Consider the following 20,008-nt stretch of genomic DNA (forward strand, 5'->3'; position numbering starts at 1 on the left):
TAACACATGCTTCCAAAAAAACTGGGAAAGGAACAATGCGCCCTGAAGCCCGCATAAAAGCTAAAGTAAACACGCTGTACGAAATCGCTAATCCAACATCGCTAATCCAACCAAGCAAAATATGCTAGTTAGCAAGAGTTTCAGAGCGCATGCGTTACAAATCAACAAACAGGAAACGAATTCTTCTAACAAGCTATTGTTAGATTATTCATCTACGGCTGAACACTAATAGAATAAAAGCTTTTTTAAAAACAATCTTTACGAGGGAGATTTTTCATAATGTCCGACCTTAATTTATTTATTTAGCATCTTTGTTAAAATGGCATCATACTTCACACATTAATGTTAAAGCAAAGAAGAAATTAATGTTTAAACGAGGAAGAAAGGTTTTCAAAATCTCTATTTAGAAAGGCTGAATGAAAAACATCTAGTTTGATCATCCAATAAAACTTGAGTGAGTCTAATAATCTAATAATCGAAAAGTCTAATAATCGTCCGACAATCAAACAGGCTTTGATGATTTCGCCTTTCTCTGTAAAGATTCATTTGATTTCGGTTCTTCTATATAATATTTCTTTTACTGCATTTTTAAAAAAGACTCTAAAAATATGGATGAAAGGTAATCATTAAGGAACACCCTGTATAGACACAGAGAAGAACAGTATAAATACAAATATTTTTAAATTATTGAAAATTATATGATGTTTTTGTAGGTGAATCATGTGTCAGTTTTGTACAAAGTACTTGCAACAAAGTGCTGAGCCTCCCTTTTTGAATCAAATTGTTCATTAGTATTATTTCCAGGTAAGTATAGCACAAGTTTCTGGAATTTCCTCTTGATAACAGCGCTACACTGAAACATCTTATTGCCGGCTATAAAATCATTTCAGTAAAAACGATATTTTAATCAACGTGGTTTGTTAATAACCTTCTATTAAACCTTTCGTTGTATTAATTTTATCACACAGATTTATGATTCAAAGCTATTCAAAATTAAAATGACTGAGTGTATACTGACTGAGTGAATAGCTGAGTGTACTAAAACATGAATTTTTTTAATAGAAATGTCGAGTGACATTTTAAGGCCATGTGCAAAAAAAATGCACGCTTGTTAAATGCATGATTATCCATTGCGTGCTGCACAAATGCATGCCATTTTTCAATCTCTTCTTCGATGCTATCAAGCATGTTGGTGGCTTTGCTCCTTTTCTGTTTTATAGTCTAAGATCAAATATTTTCTACTATTTTTGGCGTTTTATCATTTCACTAGAGATAAAATTTGGAGATACCATGGATATAGTGATATTCGGTATTGTAAAATAACTATAACTGAAAAATTAGTTTAAAAAAATCTTTCCTGAAAACTGCTTGTTATATTTTAATCCAGAGCAGTGTTGCCAGTCCGGCAGCACTTTATCCAAAAATTTTACAAACCACTGGAAATGTAAAACTATTTGCTTTTAGAAGCTCACAAATGTTTAGGTAGCCACTATTGTTTGAGAAACAAAGACTTTGCAAATGCTTTTGCAAAGTCAAGACTATTCACCCCTTTAAAAATCAAAGCCCACGATCAAATAACTAATCTTGACATCGATAGGAAGACAGCCACTACTCTCATCAGACTAAGAACAAAACATCATAAAAACATGAAAATTTCTACAGATAAGACTAGAAAATATCAAAACTGTGGCAACTGTCTTAATGTGGAACTGACACCATATCATGTTTTTAACTGCCCTGAAGTCGCTGCAGGCCTTCACCTCTTAAACTACCCCACAGAAGAGGATTTGTATTCTTTTAATGCCATAGAAATAACAAAAACTATTCAAGCACACCATGAAATATGATTCAATAGAGGATAGGACACCAACCAACCAACAAAGAGATGTCTCTTCCATAAGACTACATTGTCAGTTTCTAATGTATTACCTGACTGAAATTTGGAACCGAAATTTGCTTTTCCAGTAAATGGTTAAATAAAATAATCGTAAAATTAAAAAGCGAAATCCTAAACAATTTTTAAATCTAAATTTATGCTAAATCAGAGGAAAAACAAAGTGTTCTTATAGATTCATGAGGGGTCTGATTGAACGTTTTTGATAATGACCGGTTTTTGTCAATTTTGTGAAACATTTACTCATAAATTTGAGAACCTAAAGTTAAGTAATAAACATTAAATGAGGTTTTAATTTTGAGATTTTGTGGAAATTGCGATTGCACTTTAAAAAAAAGGTGGCTGTTAAGTATAAATAAATGAATAGAAAATTATTTTTTCTTAAATCAGTGATAAGTTCATCTCATAATTTACAAATAATTCTTTTCTTTTACTGCACACAGAAATTACGATTCATGGCGTCATAAACTCCGTTTTTCAAGAGCTGAATTTTGTAAGAAGATTGAGAAGTAATAGAAAAAATTGTGAGGCTTTTAAGACAAAATTTTTAGATTTTCTTTTCAACAGACAGCTAAGTTCAAATCAAAATTTTGTTGTCATTGAAAATACTTAAATATAATTCATGATAGAAAAAAATTTATCTGAGTTTATGATGAATATTTATGAGTTTTCCCTAAAACGGTTATACTATTATGATATACCTAGATTCCTACGAATAATATAAATATGCAAAGTTTGATTCAAAAAGTTTTCCTACATCAAAATGTTTGTGACCATCACAAATTCATTTTTCAAAGAAAATATTATTTACTTTCGAACTATATCTGCCTCTCGCCTTATACTGAGAAAGGTACCTAAAAAAGTGTCATTGTTTCTAGCACTTTCGTAATTTTTCTACCACTATCAAAATTTCAAAGACCTGAGGGAGCGCTGTTTATCTCAGGAAATAATTGCAATTACCAAAAATTATTTAACCTCATTTATGAAAAGATAATTTCAAACAAAAGCAATATGTGTTATTATCATTATTTCTTTATTTTTTTTTAAAAAATTTCAAAAAATTGTGAGTAAGGTTTAAAAATAATGTTACGTTGTCTTCAACTACGTAACTTTACCTTCGTAAAATAATTAATTGAATTAACGAATAAATTAATTTAATAGTTTTTGAGACATAAACATTTAAAAAACGTACTTTTGAATTTTGATTTCTCAAGAACTGTTCAATCTATTTTTAAACTTTTAGATTAAGCAATTTAAAGTTAGTAAGATTTTTATATCTGACAATTCGAAAATTAACTTTTTTAGGCAAAATCTATGAAAGTTTTAAAAATTATTTTGCCGACGAAAATGTCTTGTTTTTGAGTAATTGTAAAAAATCAACTCATAACCTTGTGAATTTATGAAACGCTGTTTTTGAGAAAAGAAACTGGTGATCTATCTAATCTTTTTGTGTGCTATTTTCGTGTCAAAATCATTGCATGAAATCTAAAATTTGCACAGAATCGGATACATTCTGCTTGTTTTTGTATATATGTAAAAAAAAAGGTTTCTGATTTCGTGGAGACGTAGAAAAATATGTCGCTCAACATGAAGAAGTTTTAAAATTATGAAATAATTGCACTGTAAAATTTTCCGAATCACATTACGGTATAAAGATCCGGCACTTAAACTGCATAATCCATGAAATCAATTTTTTCCGCAAAATCCATATTTACAGTAATATTTATTTAATTAGAGTGATTCAATGATTTTACAGTATTACTGTAAAATTACGATATATCAGATTTTTCGTACAGTAACATGTTCTTGTAAAAATGGACTTTACTGTAAACAGTACAGGCACCCTGAGTGCGTGTACTTTTTACCATAATTTGATCCAGAATTTTTAACAGTGTTAATCATCAGCTCCAGAGTTTTAAAGAAGAATTTTGTGAAGAAGATGCTTTTAAAATAAAAAATAATATTGTGAAAAGTCTATTTATGTGATAAAATATTTTTAAGGGATCATTTTTTATGATAAAATAAATTATGAAGGATCAGTTAAAGGACTAGAGTTTTTTTCTAAAACACACTTGGAAATATAATTGCTGTTAAATTTATAAGCAAATTTCAAAATTAAATTGAAATATGCTATTTTGAGAATAAAAACTCGTCAATACATATTGAGCGATTCCACAGTTTTTACTTACACGTGACGCATAAATTAATTGAATTTAAAGTTATTTTTTGTGAAAAAATATATTTTGTATATATTATTCTATGCAAGAAATATCTTTATACTAAATGTAAATACATAAAAATAATTTTATTCATATCCCCCGAAATAAAAACTGAGTGAAATTATAATTTCTGATTGATCCAAGGACTCGGTCATTTCTAAGAATTTCCTCATATGTAGAATTATATAAACATAGGTGTCTCGAAAATTCCTCAATATCATTTGAATAAATAGTTTGATTGTGGCAAAATTTATTACCTAACAATAGAGTCCAGCATTTTTATGGATAAATTTATCATTTTCTAATGAAACTCGAAAATTTTCATGAATAAATGTTTATTGTTTTGGAAATGTTTGCTTCCTCGTAAATTCATGAAAATAGTATTTTATTGTCAAGATTATTTTGATACTCTCTGCGGGAACTTAATTTTCGTCTTAATAGAGTTGAAGTTTATTGCATTTAAATGCCACAATAAATGACGTACTTGAGTCGCGTTTTCATGGTCTTCGCATAAATGTCTTTTCCTGAAAGTGATATGAGACTTACAACATGAGCATTAGAACATTTTTAAGCACCAAAAATATTAAATTATACGATACTATTTTAAAAAAACAATATTAGTTGGAAAAGAATTGAAAGCTAAGATGTTAGAAACATAAAACCTAAAAGTTTTATGTTTCTTGAATGTTTTTAAGAAAGGATTCTACGAATTATTTTCTAAGAAACTTTTTTAGTAATTATTTTTTAAGAAAATGTTTCTTAAGAATTATTTACTAGAAACAAAACATTCTTCTCTGTCTTATTTTATAATTCTTTTCAATACTGTAAATAAAATTCTTAAAGGTTATAAAAAAAATAAGGTTAGGAAAAACTGAGATTTAAAAAATGACGGGTGTTTGGTTTTAACCATGTTTTTTTCGGCTTATTTGAAACAAAATCGAGTTTTTTTTTTACTTTATTGGAAATAAAATGTTAAATCATGTAATACCAAAATAATTTTCTAACAATTATTTTCAAGAAACGAAACTTTTTACTCTGTCTTATTTTATAATTGTTATTAATATTGTAAATTAAATTCTAAAAAAGGTTATAAGGAACCAATAATGGAAAAAACTTAAATTTGTTTTTTTTTTATAGCCGGATTTTTGAGTTTTACCATATACAATAAATATATTTGGTTTATTTGAAACAAAACCGGAGTTTTAGTTGATTTAAAACAAACGGTTAAACCGTAATTTTTTCCTTAATTAAAAATAAATAAGCGATTAAAGTTTATTTCATAAAATCTTTTTTGACTATTAAGATTTTTACTTAAAAATTCAAAAGTATTTGCTTTAGTTCCATAAAAGTACTAACGAGAAAATGCAAATAATAATTGAAGATTTTAAATATGATCATACATTACATCAAAATCCCCTTAACATGAAAATGAAAACTAATATCTAAATGTTATATTAATAATAGATGTAAAAGAGAGAATTCCCCTTTGCTTGTCAGTATAGAGGAAAATGTCATAGATTAACATAATTTAATGTCAATATTTAGCAGTATGCAATTCATAATATTAGTATCAATAAATTTTATTAAATAAACAGTTTCTTTTAATTGATTCAATACAAATTTTAATATAATATAGTATGAAATATTTAAGATTGCATAATTTCTAACTCAAAAAGTATTTTATACTTTTTATTTTATATTCGACGTTGAACAGCCGACCCAATTTTGGGTTTACGACTAATAATGGTCAATTCAGTAGCCTTGTAATTTTGAACCGATCCAGAGGACAAGAAAACCTCTGGATCAGTACCCCCAGAGGTATGGATTTGTTATGGGAGCATGGGGGACTTCGCGACTCGTCAGATTTAATGTGCATCAGTCACCATTTACTACACGGGGAGACTTTGACCGGCGGGAATCGAACACACGACCTCTTGGACATGGGCCCAGTCCCCTACCAACCAGGCTATCCCGGCCTTAATTTAAAAAGTAAACAAAAAGGGATGCATACATTTTCATATAAGAATATTTTTGTGCTAATCATTTAATTAAAATTAAAAAATACTTTTATGCCGTATCCCTAGTGTAGTTTTAAACATAGAAATAATGTAGCTTTTATTGAAACATTTATACATTGAAAATATGTTCAATAAATTTTGAATTGTTTTTATATAACAATTGTATTTTAAAAATGTTAGAATCATAAGTGAAAACAGATTATATTTACGTATGCTGTATTAATTTCTTTTATTAATTAATTAATTAAAGCATAAGAAAAATTTTACGAATAAACCGAAAAACAAAATATAAAATTCAAACTAGCACTTCATTATGGTAATCCGTTTATGGTTTTGATTCCGGCAATCGTTGTGTGTATTTAACAAGGTAAAAAGCATCGAAAAAACGTTTGGTTAAACATTTAATATTTTTTTTTTCTTCTAATTTTAAAAACTATCAGAACAAGAAATTGATGACGTTCTGCTTTATTTTAAGAATTTTTTGAAGGTATAATGATTTAACATTAAATTTTAGCTTGGATTTATTTATTTAAACATATTTGTTTTAAGAGAATGCAATGAATGCATGCAATGGATACATAAACATGCAATGAATACATAAATATGAAATGGATGCATAAACATTGCAATGAATTCTGGAATATTGCAATGAATGCATCATGATTGCAATAAAGGGAAAGAAGCACTGTTTATTGCACTTCATAATCATGAAGTGCAATAATGTGTTGTGTTTATTGTTTGTGAAGTGCAATAATGTGTTGTGAATGTGTTTATTGCACTTCATAATCATGAAGTGCAATAAACACATTTAAATTATTACGTATTTATTTTGATATAAAATTATACAGATTTTTTTTCTTTCAGTTACATTTATATAAACAATGATTATATGATGAACAACAAAATTAAAACTATTTATATAAACAATGCAAATCATTAAAAAGATAATTCTGTAAAAAAATTAGTTGGTTATCTTAAAAAAAAAAACTAGATACTTTAAACCACACTTGTTTAAACCAGCCAACCCTGTAAATAAGAATAAGAAGGCGTTACGTTTTTTTCATAACTGAAAACCACTGTCTGCTAATCGATGTCATGTGTGTGTCACTCTTATTTATTTTTTTTGTTTTGGAAGACTGTTTAGGAAAGAAATTTAAGCAGCTATTTCGAATGTTATGTGTTTGGTTGATTTAGAAAAAGCTATTAGGGAAAAGTATTTTTAATATGTCATGTCTGTTACCATCGTTAGTTGCATACAAAATATTTACTTATCTATTTAATTAACTGAATAATTTTAGTTGAACTGAAGATAGGGCTTTCAGTCTAAATCAAAAAGAATTTTTTTTCTCGAATAATTTAGTTTACGGAAATTTTGTTCCTGAAAATATCGTGTGTGTTACCCTTTCTGGTAACAGGCTAAACATTATTTACAAGGTTTTCTTTTTATTATTTAATCTCATCTAAAAAATAGGTCATATATTAAAAAATACTTCTTTGAAATTTCTCTTAAATAACATTCAAGCAATATGTTTTGACTTAAAATGTGTCGACTAAACTATATTATTTCTACGAAATATATCCTGAAAATTAAACTTCTCCGACAAAAGAGCCTTCTTCTTAAAAGGAATCTAAGCATGATTGGATTAGAAATTGAAATTTACTAACTATAAATTATAAAAAATGCATAGAAATCATCTTTCTTCAGAATATATAAAAATAATAAGGATTATCGAGACAAACGTGACAAATTAATCTTCTCAGAAAGAAACAGACAAAATTTCAAAAGAAACAAAAAATAATTAAAAACAAATAATTGTTCGAGAAATATTTATATAGTATGGAAGAAATATATGCATTTATCTATTTTTAAATGTTGTTCGGCTTACGGCTAATCGTAAATTGCAGAAGTTAATGGTAAATTCAAAAGTTGGCACTTTTGTATCGTGATTTGCCGTCATTAAAAGATTTTAAAATATGTAATTTTCATATATTTTTACTTCATTTTAGCATAAATTATCTTTAGCTCCATTTATTTGAAAAAGTTTATATGTCCTGCCACATGATTTCGCTGAAATGTTTTTTATATATATTTTATATATATATATATATATATGTATGTATGTATGTAGATAGATATAGATATATATTTGAGGAAAAGCATTTTCAGATGAAATAAAATAAGTTATTAAGAGAACAAAAAATATCAGCACAGCAGAGAAAAACCAAAATCATTAGCAAGAAGCAGCAAACTAAATAACAAACTACATATTACCTTGCGAAAGCATTACTTTAAATAGCAACCTAACTATCAAAAAGGAAAATATTAAAAAGAAATGAAAGTGAATCTACTGACATACAAGGCAGCATTGTCAGCGGAGCATTGCCATGCAGCCAGTGCGGGAGCAGTTTTTGCGATTGGTGATATATTACCCCAAACAACCATACCCACTACCACCCCAAAATTAAACAAAATATGCTAACTACAAGTCAGAATACCTCCCCTCTGACGATGCTGCTATGTATGACAGTGCATCCACTTTAATTTATCAATCCTTTTTAATATTTTTTCTTTTTGAAAGTTAGATTACTATTTACAGTAGTGCTTTCACTAAGTGATTTGTAGTTTGTTATTTAGTTTGTCATTTCTTGAAAATGATTTTAGTTTTCTTCTGCTGAGCTGATTCTTTTAGTTTTCTTATGAGGTAAAACTTATTTTACTTCATCTTAAAATATTTTTCTTCAAATATTCTTCCAGCTGTGACATTAGCAGCTTGGCGCTGTCACAACTTCGAATTTTATATCTTATACATTTTCTTCAGTTTTCATTCTTTTTGTATTTCCATCTTAAATTGTATTATATATGTGTGTGTATCTATACTTAGTGCTCAGCTGTAGTTATTTAATTGTTCTTACATTTGTTAGGGAAAATAATAATTAGATTTGTATTTTTAATTTAGTAATTTTAATTTTCAATGGAGATTCGTTGTAGAAGTTGATTGAAGAGCGGGGAAAAGAAAGAATTAAATTTTGGATAAATTAGTCTCGCAGTAAGATCAAAGAGTTTTGCGCATCGGGAACTTTCATCAAATTAATTATTTGCCTGGAGGACACAGAATTAGTTGGAAGTTAATTCTTTTGAAAACTTTCGGAGTAATGAAGGGAAAAACGGTTATTTTGTTACTAAAGTATTTACATTGCATATAAACAAACTTGCTATAAATTAGTCACATTTCTAATGAATAAAAATGAGCCAGTTTATTAACAGTTTCATGAAAACTTTGAAGACCTTATTGACTTTGCTATGCTTTGTAGTTGCATTAAATCCTTAATTCATGCATTACCATTTAGAACGAGTAAACCTGTATGTTTGGAATCAATGTTTGAATTGTTGAAATAAATTATCAGAGGTCATTTGAGGAGAAATTAAAAGAAAGAATCTGTTATCAAATTGAAAGAATAAATATGTTATCGTTATTATGGAACTTTCACAAAAAATTTATCCTTTAAACAAATAATATAATAAAAATTATTCTCTGAAGTTTTATATATTTCCAAGTATTTTATCTTGTAAGAGGACTCTACCCGCTATTTTTCATTTCAAAAACCATAAAATTATAAGTCTACTGACGTTTAATATATCGTGCTCTAATTTTTATTTATCTTTCGTATTTTTCTGATTAAATTCCAATGCTACATGCCTTATCTCATTTTATTGACATTCTGTAAGTTACAATTAATTTGTAAACAAATCCAAAATCTCCAATCCAGCGTTTCGAACAATAATTTAAAATCAAAAAGTTAAATGCATACACAGGGTGTTCCGAAAATTTGATCGATTAATTCAGAGGGGTGCTAACAGGCATCAAAAAAATGATACTTATTATTGAAAATTAGGTCTCAAAGTTGAGAGGGTAATAATGGCCGACATTATTATCAGAATTAGTCGGTCGCATTTTAGATACGAGGGTTGTATATTGTGATTAATAATATTTAGTATTTTTTTAATCTTTACAGTTTGAGCTTTCCATTTTAATGCTTCATGTACAGATATTTACATGATCTGCAGCGTTAAACTGATGAATTTTGAAAATAGAAATTTCAGAAATAATGGAATGAAACAGACAGTATATCTATTGTGAAGGTGGTAAATTTATGTTGCTGAAATTTTGAAATGTAGTGACTAAAGTTACCAACAGATGGGGCTATTCAGGGTTTTTAAAGAAAATTTAAATGCCATGGAACTATAATCTAACCTGTAGAATTTCAGTATCAGAAATACATAATGTTCAATAGAATAGAGGATAGTTGCTTAAATCATACTTCTCCTAAATCCTCTGATTTCTGTAGAAGCATAGTATAGAGAACGCTCTTACGGATAAACTAAAAAGCTTTATTTACATGAAAATCCCTACAAATGAATTGAGTCCCTTAATACTTGCGTTAAATTTTAATTTGAGTTTATCGGTTTTACATGTTTTCAATATAATTTTTGAACATCCTGTGGAAGGATATAGCAGAATGCATTGATTGATTATGTTATACATCCTATAATTTTGTTAAGCAACTTATTTCATTATGTTCTACTTGTTTCTTTACTAACTAACTGTTTGGGAACAACGTTTTGCTCAAAAAATGACGTAATCGTGTCTCGAGTGCATTCCTAAATCGTACCGATATGCTTTAGATATCAACTTCAACTACAGAACAGGTTGAGTTTCAAGTCATTTAAGCTCTAAGTGGCTGAGAACTATTTCCAAACTATTTTTCGTCTATTACCAAATTTTCTGTAAAGTTCTGTAAATTTAATGAGATTTTATATCGGTATGAGGAGATTTATTTTCCTTATTCCAAGGAAGGAACAAGTGATGAAAAACGTCTAATTGCTTCTAGTTCGTCAAATAGTGATCTAATAATCATTGGATTGTTATGTGATTTGATAGACCGATCGGTTACAGTACCTTTGATGCTGAAGGCTTCAACTGAATGAATACCCCATTTCTTAAAACTAAACAAAGAAAGACTTATAAAAGTCACACTTGAGCTTTTTAGTACGTAACATTAAAATTTTATGGGCTTATAATACTTTAACCACCCTAAATAACTTCCTATTTAATGATCTTCTCGTCCTAAGACTCAATCTTACTGATTTAAAGGAGTGACCTCAAATATGCTAATTAATTAGTGCAGGTGATGCTTGAGAACTCAGACGCAAAAACATACTTTCTATAACTAAACACGATCTTTTTTTCCCTCCATTTCAATGACCCCGAAATATAAGGTCGCAATCAGGGAAATATGGTCCCAATAGTTTGGTCAGAAGAACGTTTCAACCCCTTAATATTACTTTTTTATTATTTCGCTATATCTCGAGAACTTTTTAGGCGAATCAAGAACGCACAATTACAAAATTCATTTTTCAAAATTCGATTTTTCAGGGACTATTCGACCAATTTCCTTTTATTTTTACATTTTGCCATTTAAAATTGCACTCTTTGAAATTATGTGAAAAATTTTATACCTTACAATTCGAAATTTTCAACTATTATTAAATAGAATTATAAAATTAATAAATATTTACTAAAAGTTATACCTTGCACGAAATTATCTTTGGATAAACGAATTTTATAATCGTATGCAAAAATTTTTCGATTCGCTTAAAAAGTTCTCTAACTATGGTGAAATACGCAAAGAGTAAATTAACAGGAAGAAAATTAACATTAACTTAGAACCGCTCTCTTGATCAAACTATTTGAGCCACATATTCCAAACTGCGACTACCCCATATGTTTGGAGGGTCAAAAATTCCGTAACGGTTGAAGAAAAAGGCATTCAGAAAAAGTACGTTTTTGTGTTAGATTTCGTAACTTAAAATATCATCTGCACTAATTAATTAGTATATTTTAGGTTACCATTAAGATTGAGTTCTAGAACGTTAAGATCCGAACATTAGATCAAAAGTTATTCAGGGTAGTTCGTTTTTTATTTTGCTCACTGTACATCTCTAACTTAAATCTAAGTGTATTTTTGGAAATAGTGAATGATAGATTGTGTTTTTTTATATAACTTTGCAGTGTCCGTTATCATTTAAGAATTGCAAGTTCTTGAATGCGTTTTTTGATTTTTAGCAATAACAGAACTTTATTTTCACAAATTGAAAAGACAGTACCCTTAATTTGAAAATCCGTTTTTACTCTAGTCTTTAATTCTCAAAACAACTAGTAGATTTTTCCTAATTTCATACAAATCCTTACCCAAAATACGGTCGAACTTTTTTGCGAATTTCTCTATTTTGCAATTTTTTTCGTGTAACCAAGAACATTTTGGAAATTTCTTCGTAAAATAACTTAAAAGCGAAGTGAATTTTCTATTTAACGAAGTTTTCTTTGAGATCCACCTTCCCTATTTCTCAAAATATTTCAGAATATTTCAAACTTGTTAACGTATTTTATGGGGGGAAATGACCCTAAATTAATTTTCGAAGCCACTTAACTTTTAAAGAAAGCAGTTAAATCCCTTTCCCCTTTTGTTTGCATTTCAAACAAAAAACTCAGAGAAAATTAACGGATTTTATCAATAGCAATTATAAATATAGAACGTATTTTTTAATGTATGTTTAAAATTACTTTAATAATAAATGCAGCTACAATTTTATGCATAAATGTAGCTTTTTTTTAAGTTAATCTATGTAGCATGATAGTGTAACACTTGATATTGTTTTGCTCTATTCTTGCTTTCCATGCAGATTTCTTTTATGGTTAAGATTTATAAAATAAAAAGTTGATACTAGTTTACAAGATAAAGGTGCATCAATTGCTATTTTAATTATGTCTAGTGTTTATGAATTTAAAACCTGTTTTGTGTTGTTTAAGCATTTCAAAAGGTAATTTTCTATCTAACAAATTTTCCATAAAACGAACTTAATCGGGATATAGCGAATTCAATAAATGGAAGTCCGACTGTATCTGGATTGACCTGTTATTATATTAAATGATGTTCATTATGCTTTTATCACAATTATTGAATGATACTGAATGTTTACAATTACTAACACTGTTTGAGAAACATTTTTCCCAGAAGATGTCGCTATTAGTTGTCTAATTCCCCAATATTTCTGGAACCGATTAAAAATACAAGCATCAAAATTTTTATCTGGGTTGGAACTTTGTTACTACGAATCATGCAGAGAATCACAACTAAGGAAGGTGAGACTAAAGCACCAAGTCATATTTGATTGCCTGAGGAAACAGAGAGGAGTTAAAAAACGAATATTTTAACTACATTCGAATTACATGAGGCCAGAGATTGCGAACCTCTGGCACACGTACCACTAGATGGCACGTAACAGATATTAATTTACTCTTTATTTACATATAAATTTACTTTGATTCACTTATAATTTTCGAAATAAATTTTTAAAAAATTTCAATGTTAGCGGCCATCCTAAACGGATTCAGAAAAAAACTATGACTTTGTGTGATATTTATGACCATTCTGACCGTACTTCTTCCGCTATAGAAGTTTATGATAAAAAAATATAAAAAAGCTATCTAGTTAAATAAAATACTCTAGCAGCACTTAAATATTTAAACATCGATAATCAAAGTTTTATGACATTATTTAATTCTCTATTTTATACTTTTCAAAATAATAATTTTCACGTTAGTAAGTTTTATTACTTAATTTCAGTGAATTGAAGTTAAAACTTTTTTCTGGAAATAAATGGATGATAATTAATGGTGCAGACGATTCCTTTTATTTATTTTCACGTTTGGAGTCTCATTGAAATTTGTCCTTAATGCTTAGTTTGTATTAATGTTGAGATGAGGACTGCTTCATAAAAATATTGTTAAATATTTAAAACATTTATTGATGCGTATATTTCAGTATTCTTTGGTATAAATACAACTGTTTTTATGAATAGTTTAGATATTATTTGGAAATCATAATTCAGTAATTTACTCTCTTTTTGTCTGGTTAATATTTTTTAAATTGATATAGCAGAATAGTATTTAAATTTTAATAGTTTAGATCAAGTGTTTAGTTTTTGAAATATTTATTTGGTCTGAGTTTAAAATAATACCGACATATATAATAGCTATATAATGGTAATTTGCAGATGTGTTCATATTTTTAATATTGTGCAGTTATGTGTTTTATTATTCTAAACTCCAATCTTTAGCGTTAGTTTTGCGGTTGAATTTTTTTTTAAATTCAAAATTCACGAATTGAGGGAAGGGTGTAATATCAGAATTAATTTTATAACCGTCGTTGAACAGTCGATCCAATTTCTGGGTTTACGACTACTTTTGTTCAATTCCGTAACCTTGTAATTTTGAACTTAATCTAGAAGATAAGGGAACTCCTGGATCAAGTATTGGGAGAAGTATGCCTTCATGGAGGACTTTCTGATAGAACTAACCCGCATTTGCGTTACATGGAGAGGAAGACCACGATAACTTCCCACGGTTAGCCTGATTGTAAAGGGACTCTAACCCATGATCCGTCTACCACTCAGGATATTTCACGTTAGCACTGTGGTTGGTGCAAGCCGGATTTCTATCGACCAGCCATCGCTGGGATTCGAACCCGTTTCACCTCATTGGAAGGCGAATACTTTATCTCCTGAGCCATTGCGACTCTTGAGAATTACTTCTTTCCTAAAAGGAATCAGTTTTGTTCTGACCGAGCGAGGTTGCTGATCGTTTGCTTATATCGTGATTTTCTATTTTTAGGTAAAAGTCAATTTTAATGTTTTTTTTAATACGTCAATGGAAAATCAACCACATTTACCACATCATCTTTAGCAAGACCACATCATAAATTCCGATTTATAGTTTGCAATGTTTTACATTGAAATTAAAAGGCATAACCTCTTGTGAAAATAAAATCATAAAAATATTTCTTCTTTTTTGTGGATATCCTTTTCGTAAGCATTATCTAAAATTATCATAAACTCAATTGTTTGGTGAATTTATGTACTTTTTGAAATGTTTTACATTGATATTAAAAAGCATAATTTCTTGAGAAAATGAAAGCACAAAAATATTTCTTCTTTTTTGTGGATATCCATTTTTTAAACATTATCTAAAATTGGCATGAACTCAACTGTTTCATGTTTGCAATTATTGTTTCTTGATATATTTACATTGAAATTATGAATTTAAAAGTGCTGCTTCTTGTGAAAATAAAAATGCAACTATAATTAGTCATTAGTACTTTTTATGAGTTTCTTGCTCTGCTAGCATTATCTAAGTGTAGCATTTAACATGATTGTTTCGCTAACTTAATATGTTATTTCTCAATGCTTTACTTGAAATTTTATTACGCAAATTTTATCGAAAATAAAAACGTAAAAAGAGTATGTAACAATAAAAATTTTAAAAAATTTATGAAAGTTTCAGTCATTTTATTTCATTTATTTATTTTTTACTTTATTTAATTTTTTAACAATCAGGGGCTCTATATTAGTTCCATTATTATTATAAAAGAGGGTGTCCAAAAATAAGTTTTCCATGGGAATTGTGAACAGAAATGCAAATGAAAGTAAAAAAATATATTAAGAAATTAAAGATAGGACGAAACTTCATTTTTCTACACAATTACCGTTGAGACATTAGTCATACCGCTTCATGTACTTCAAAAAAAAAGAAGAAAACAGGGCTCTACACATTAAAGTGGCGTTGAGCATCGGGGTGACTTCTGTCACTGAACTTTCTTCAGTGACAGAATTGATGTGGGAACTATCAATGTTGTATGGTACCGTCACATCCTGTCAAAATTGAATGATGTAAATTCATATAAAGTTGCATGGCCTTCTTACATGTGGTTTTCTGTTGTTTGATGGCAATGCAAGACCACATTCGGCGACAGCAGCGCAAAATCATCGTGCAACTCTTGGTTAGGAGTGCCTTGACCATCCGCCACCTGATCTCCCACCCATTGAATTATGTCTGTTTCTGGCATTGAACAAGGATATCTGTAGAAGACGCCCTAGAAGCTATTTTTCTCATAAGTAGCTCACCTCTTCTCCCTTATGCAGAGCCCTGCTTTTAAATGGAGAGCTTTATAAAGCGGTGTGACAAATGTCTCTGCGTCCTTGAAAAAAGAAAGTTATGTCTTATCTTTAATGCCTCATTTTCTCTTTCAACTTCGATCCACAATAACCAGAGAAAACTTTCTTTCGGTTTTTCTCTCGTATTGTTAAATTAATTATAAATTTGGTATATAATTACAATTATGAGTAACTATTACAACAGTAACTAACATAAATTTGGTACGGCTAAGTGGCTAAGCGGGCCAAACTGAGACATCAATGGTTGCGAGTTCAAATCCGGCTCAGAGCATGAATGTTTCTCTCTGTGTGGTGTCGTCCTCTGTTACGTGATGTGTGAATGTGGCCCACCCTATGAACCGGTATCTATGACAGTGCGGTCCGTTTCTTGCCTCCGTGGCTTAGCACCGGGTAACGTTAAATAAGCAGCACTTTTCTGAGGCGAAAAAACGGAAAGTTAAGTTCCTGCCGTTAGAGAATTCTGTTAACAGAAATCTTCATGAAATATTTTACCTCAAAAATGAACCAAATTATTTTATCATAATGGGACCTTCACTATACTTTACCTCATTAAAATAAACCCTTGACGAATTTTTTTCTTATAAAGCAGTTGACAAGCCATGAACTCTCTCACCTACAAAAACAGATCTTGGCAAAATAAACTCAATTTAACGCCAATTTTTGATTTGCAAAATTATGAATATCCCAAATTCACTAAAGAAAGGAACTTTCATAGGAAAAAAATCCAGATACACCCCTGATAATTTTTAAATTTATTTTTGCTGTTCTTCAGCTATCTTAGAACAAGGATATTTTATTTTTGAGAATGGTGATTTATTTTTTCAATAAATATTTTCCCAAAATCTTAAATGTAAAAAATATTAAAGAATTATTGAACGTACTTCAAGAAGATATATGAAAAAATCTCATGAATAGTTTAAAATAAAAGAATTGTTTATGAACCTAAAAGTAGAGTTACAAAAAAAANAAAAAAAAAGCATCGCGTGATCACAATGCAAGCAAAGAATGTGGAAGAAAAATGTGAACTTTCTTATATTTTCCGAAAATCTGTTGCATTTTAAAATAAGATGTCCTTATTTGGAATTTATTTATACAAATATATTTGGAAGAGGGGAATAATTAAATGTTATAGTTTTTAACAAAACTCCTTTTAAATCAAGTTTAAAAGAATCTAAAGGAGGAATGAAAATTTTTAAAGTTAGAGAAGAAAAATTTGTGTAGACGAAATATTTTAATAATAAATATTTTTAATTTTTGTTAAAATAATGTTAAATTCAAAAACCTTCTCAAATTCATTAAGATCATATTTTATTTAGTTTGATAAGATGAAGAAACTGATAATTTTTAGCAGGAAACAATTTGTGATTAATAATTTGAGTGTTTTAGCTAGGAATAATTGAGAATAATTATCAGAAAGAGTTTGTGAAGGGTTTACTAGTTAAAAACTTCTAATGATAGGTTTTTGATGTGACAAATGTCTGTAGCAACTTAACTGTCAGAAATCTAAGATGGTAGTCATGAAATTCCATGTAAAATTTCTTATAGTATATTTAAAACATTAAATTAATCTATAAAGGTTTCGGTTTAGAAGGATTTTGGGTTCGTTAACGAATTTTCTCAAATTATTTATTATAAAATAAATATTTCTAGAATATTTTATTTTAAAAACTAACTCTTCATAATGTTTTTCAATTTTAAAATTATCTATTCCTTCTTTTTCTCTCTTTCTTGAAAAATGGAGTCAGTTGAGGCCATTAATTAACACTTTTATAACGAAAGACATTCAAAAGACAAATGAAGAAAAAATTAACCCTTCGTAATTTATTTTATCATGAAAACGGACCCTTCACAATTTACTTTATCATTTGGACCCAATTTATTTTATCATATCAATTTATTTTATCATTCACAACTTATTTTATCATATCAAAATGGACCCTTTATAAATTATTTTATCGTGAAAACGGACCCTTCACAATTTATTTTATCATTTGGACCCAATATATTTTATCATTTGGACCCAATATATTTTATCATTCACAATTTATTTTATCATATCAAAATGGACCCTTCAAAATTTAATTTATCATTTGGACCCAATTTATTTTATCATATCAAAACGGACCCTTTACAAATTATTTCACCGTGAAAACGGACCCTTCACAGTTTATTTTATCATTTCTACCCAATTTATTTTATCATATCAATTTATTTTATCATTCACAATTTATTTTATCATATCAAAACGGACCCTTCACGAATTATTTTATCATTAAAATGGACCCTTCACAATTTGTTTCTTCATAAAAACGGATCCTTCACATATTTTAATCATAAAAATGGACCCCTTACGAAAATCTAAATGAGTCTTATGAAAAGAGGAATGGATGATTTCATTAATTCATAAATATAACTTCTTTTGTGTTTTTTATCACTATCCCATGTTCAAAAAACAGGATCCAGATAAAAAAAAAATGAAATATTTCGATTCTACGCTAATTTTAGATTGATAAAAGTATTAGATTTGTCACCAATTCACAAAAACAAAGGTTTTTAAAGTCTCATATTCAGATGGATAAACAAAAATAACTTTTTAATTTGAATTTTTGAAATACTTACTTTTGAGAAATAAAAATTATTTTTTACTAAGAAATAAATTTTTCTTCCTAGATTGCTGCCAATATTTTGGCTTTTATCTGCGTAAATGTTGTGGGAATATTCGTTCACAATCTGATGGAAAGAGCCCAAAGAAAAGCTTTCTTAGACACTCGAAATTGCATCAAAGCTCGCCTAGAAATGGAGGACGAAAACGAAAAACTAGTAAGTTTTCTTTTTTCTTTATTCAAATACTATTTTTTTTATTAAAAACAAAATCACGTCAAAGTTTGAAATGGGTTTTTTTTTCTTTTAGAGAATGACTATCAGCGATAGAAAATTGACAAAACGTGATTCGTATTGCGCTTGTTGGATTGAGGTCTTTTTTTTCTCGTTTTAATTACGGTTTTTAAAGTTTAAAAAAAATATTTCGTTCGTGCTTTTTAAACTAGCATCACAAATGTTATATTTAAAAATAAAGGAGAAAAAAAAATCGATTTTGAAGCAACGTTAGTTTTGAGTTATTTTTTATTAAAGTAGAATAAATTTAGTTTAGCGAAGGCAGTTAGCATGAGAATCATGATTTTTTGATACAATGTACTCTTTGCTGCAATGAAGATAAGCAATAGTTTTGGAGTAATTAAATAGTTTCTTTTGATGGTTTTTTTGATGTAACGGAAAAACTAATAGCAGCATCAACGCACTTTCATGCTTGAAGATAGTAATAAAAACGTTTCACTCTCTTTTAATGTAATAAAATGTAAAATTTTTACGCTTTAACAAAATTTATTGCAAAATCTCTAAAAAAAAATTTAAAAATTGTATTTCTTCGTTTTTTGGGAACAAAAAACGCGACCAAGCTATTTGCTTAAAATTAAGTTTAGCGAAAACGATTAGCCTGGGAATTTTATATATTATGCTATTATATTATATTATAATATATATTATGCTATTATATTATATTATAATATATATTATGCTATTATATTATATTATAATATATATTATGCTATAATATTATATTATAATATATATTATGCTATATATTATCTTTTTATATATTGTGCTATATATTATTATTTATATATTATGCTTTATATTACGCTATTATTATTATATTTTATGCTGCAATGCACTCTTATGTATGAAGATTATCAATACGGATTAGTTTTGGTGTAATTAAATAGTTTATTTTGATGTAATGGAGGAA

General features: G+C 28.3%; 1 protein-coding gene across 1 annotated transcript in view; it reads left to right on the forward strand.

Annotated features, from left to right (window-relative positions):
• LOC107453371 (adenylate cyclase type 1) overlaps positions 1-20,008 on the forward strand; it is a 188,150-nt gene that overhangs the window by 77,149 nt on the left and 90,993 nt on the right. Inside the window, exon 2 of the mRNA XM_016070185.3 lies at positions 18,874-19,023. Within this exon, the coding sequence (XP_015925671.1) occupies positions 18,874-19,023 (150 nt within the window). The remainder of the gene's footprint in view (positions 1-18,873; positions 19,024-20,008) is intronic.

This window comes from Parasteatoda tepidariorum, chromosome X2 (assembly GCF_043381705.1).
Source record: "Parasteatoda tepidariorum isolate YZ-2023 chromosome X2, CAS_Ptep_4.0, whole genome shotgun sequence".
NCBI classification, from domain to species: domain Eukaryota; kingdom Metazoa; phylum Arthropoda; class Arachnida; order Araneae; family Theridiidae; genus Parasteatoda; species Parasteatoda tepidariorum.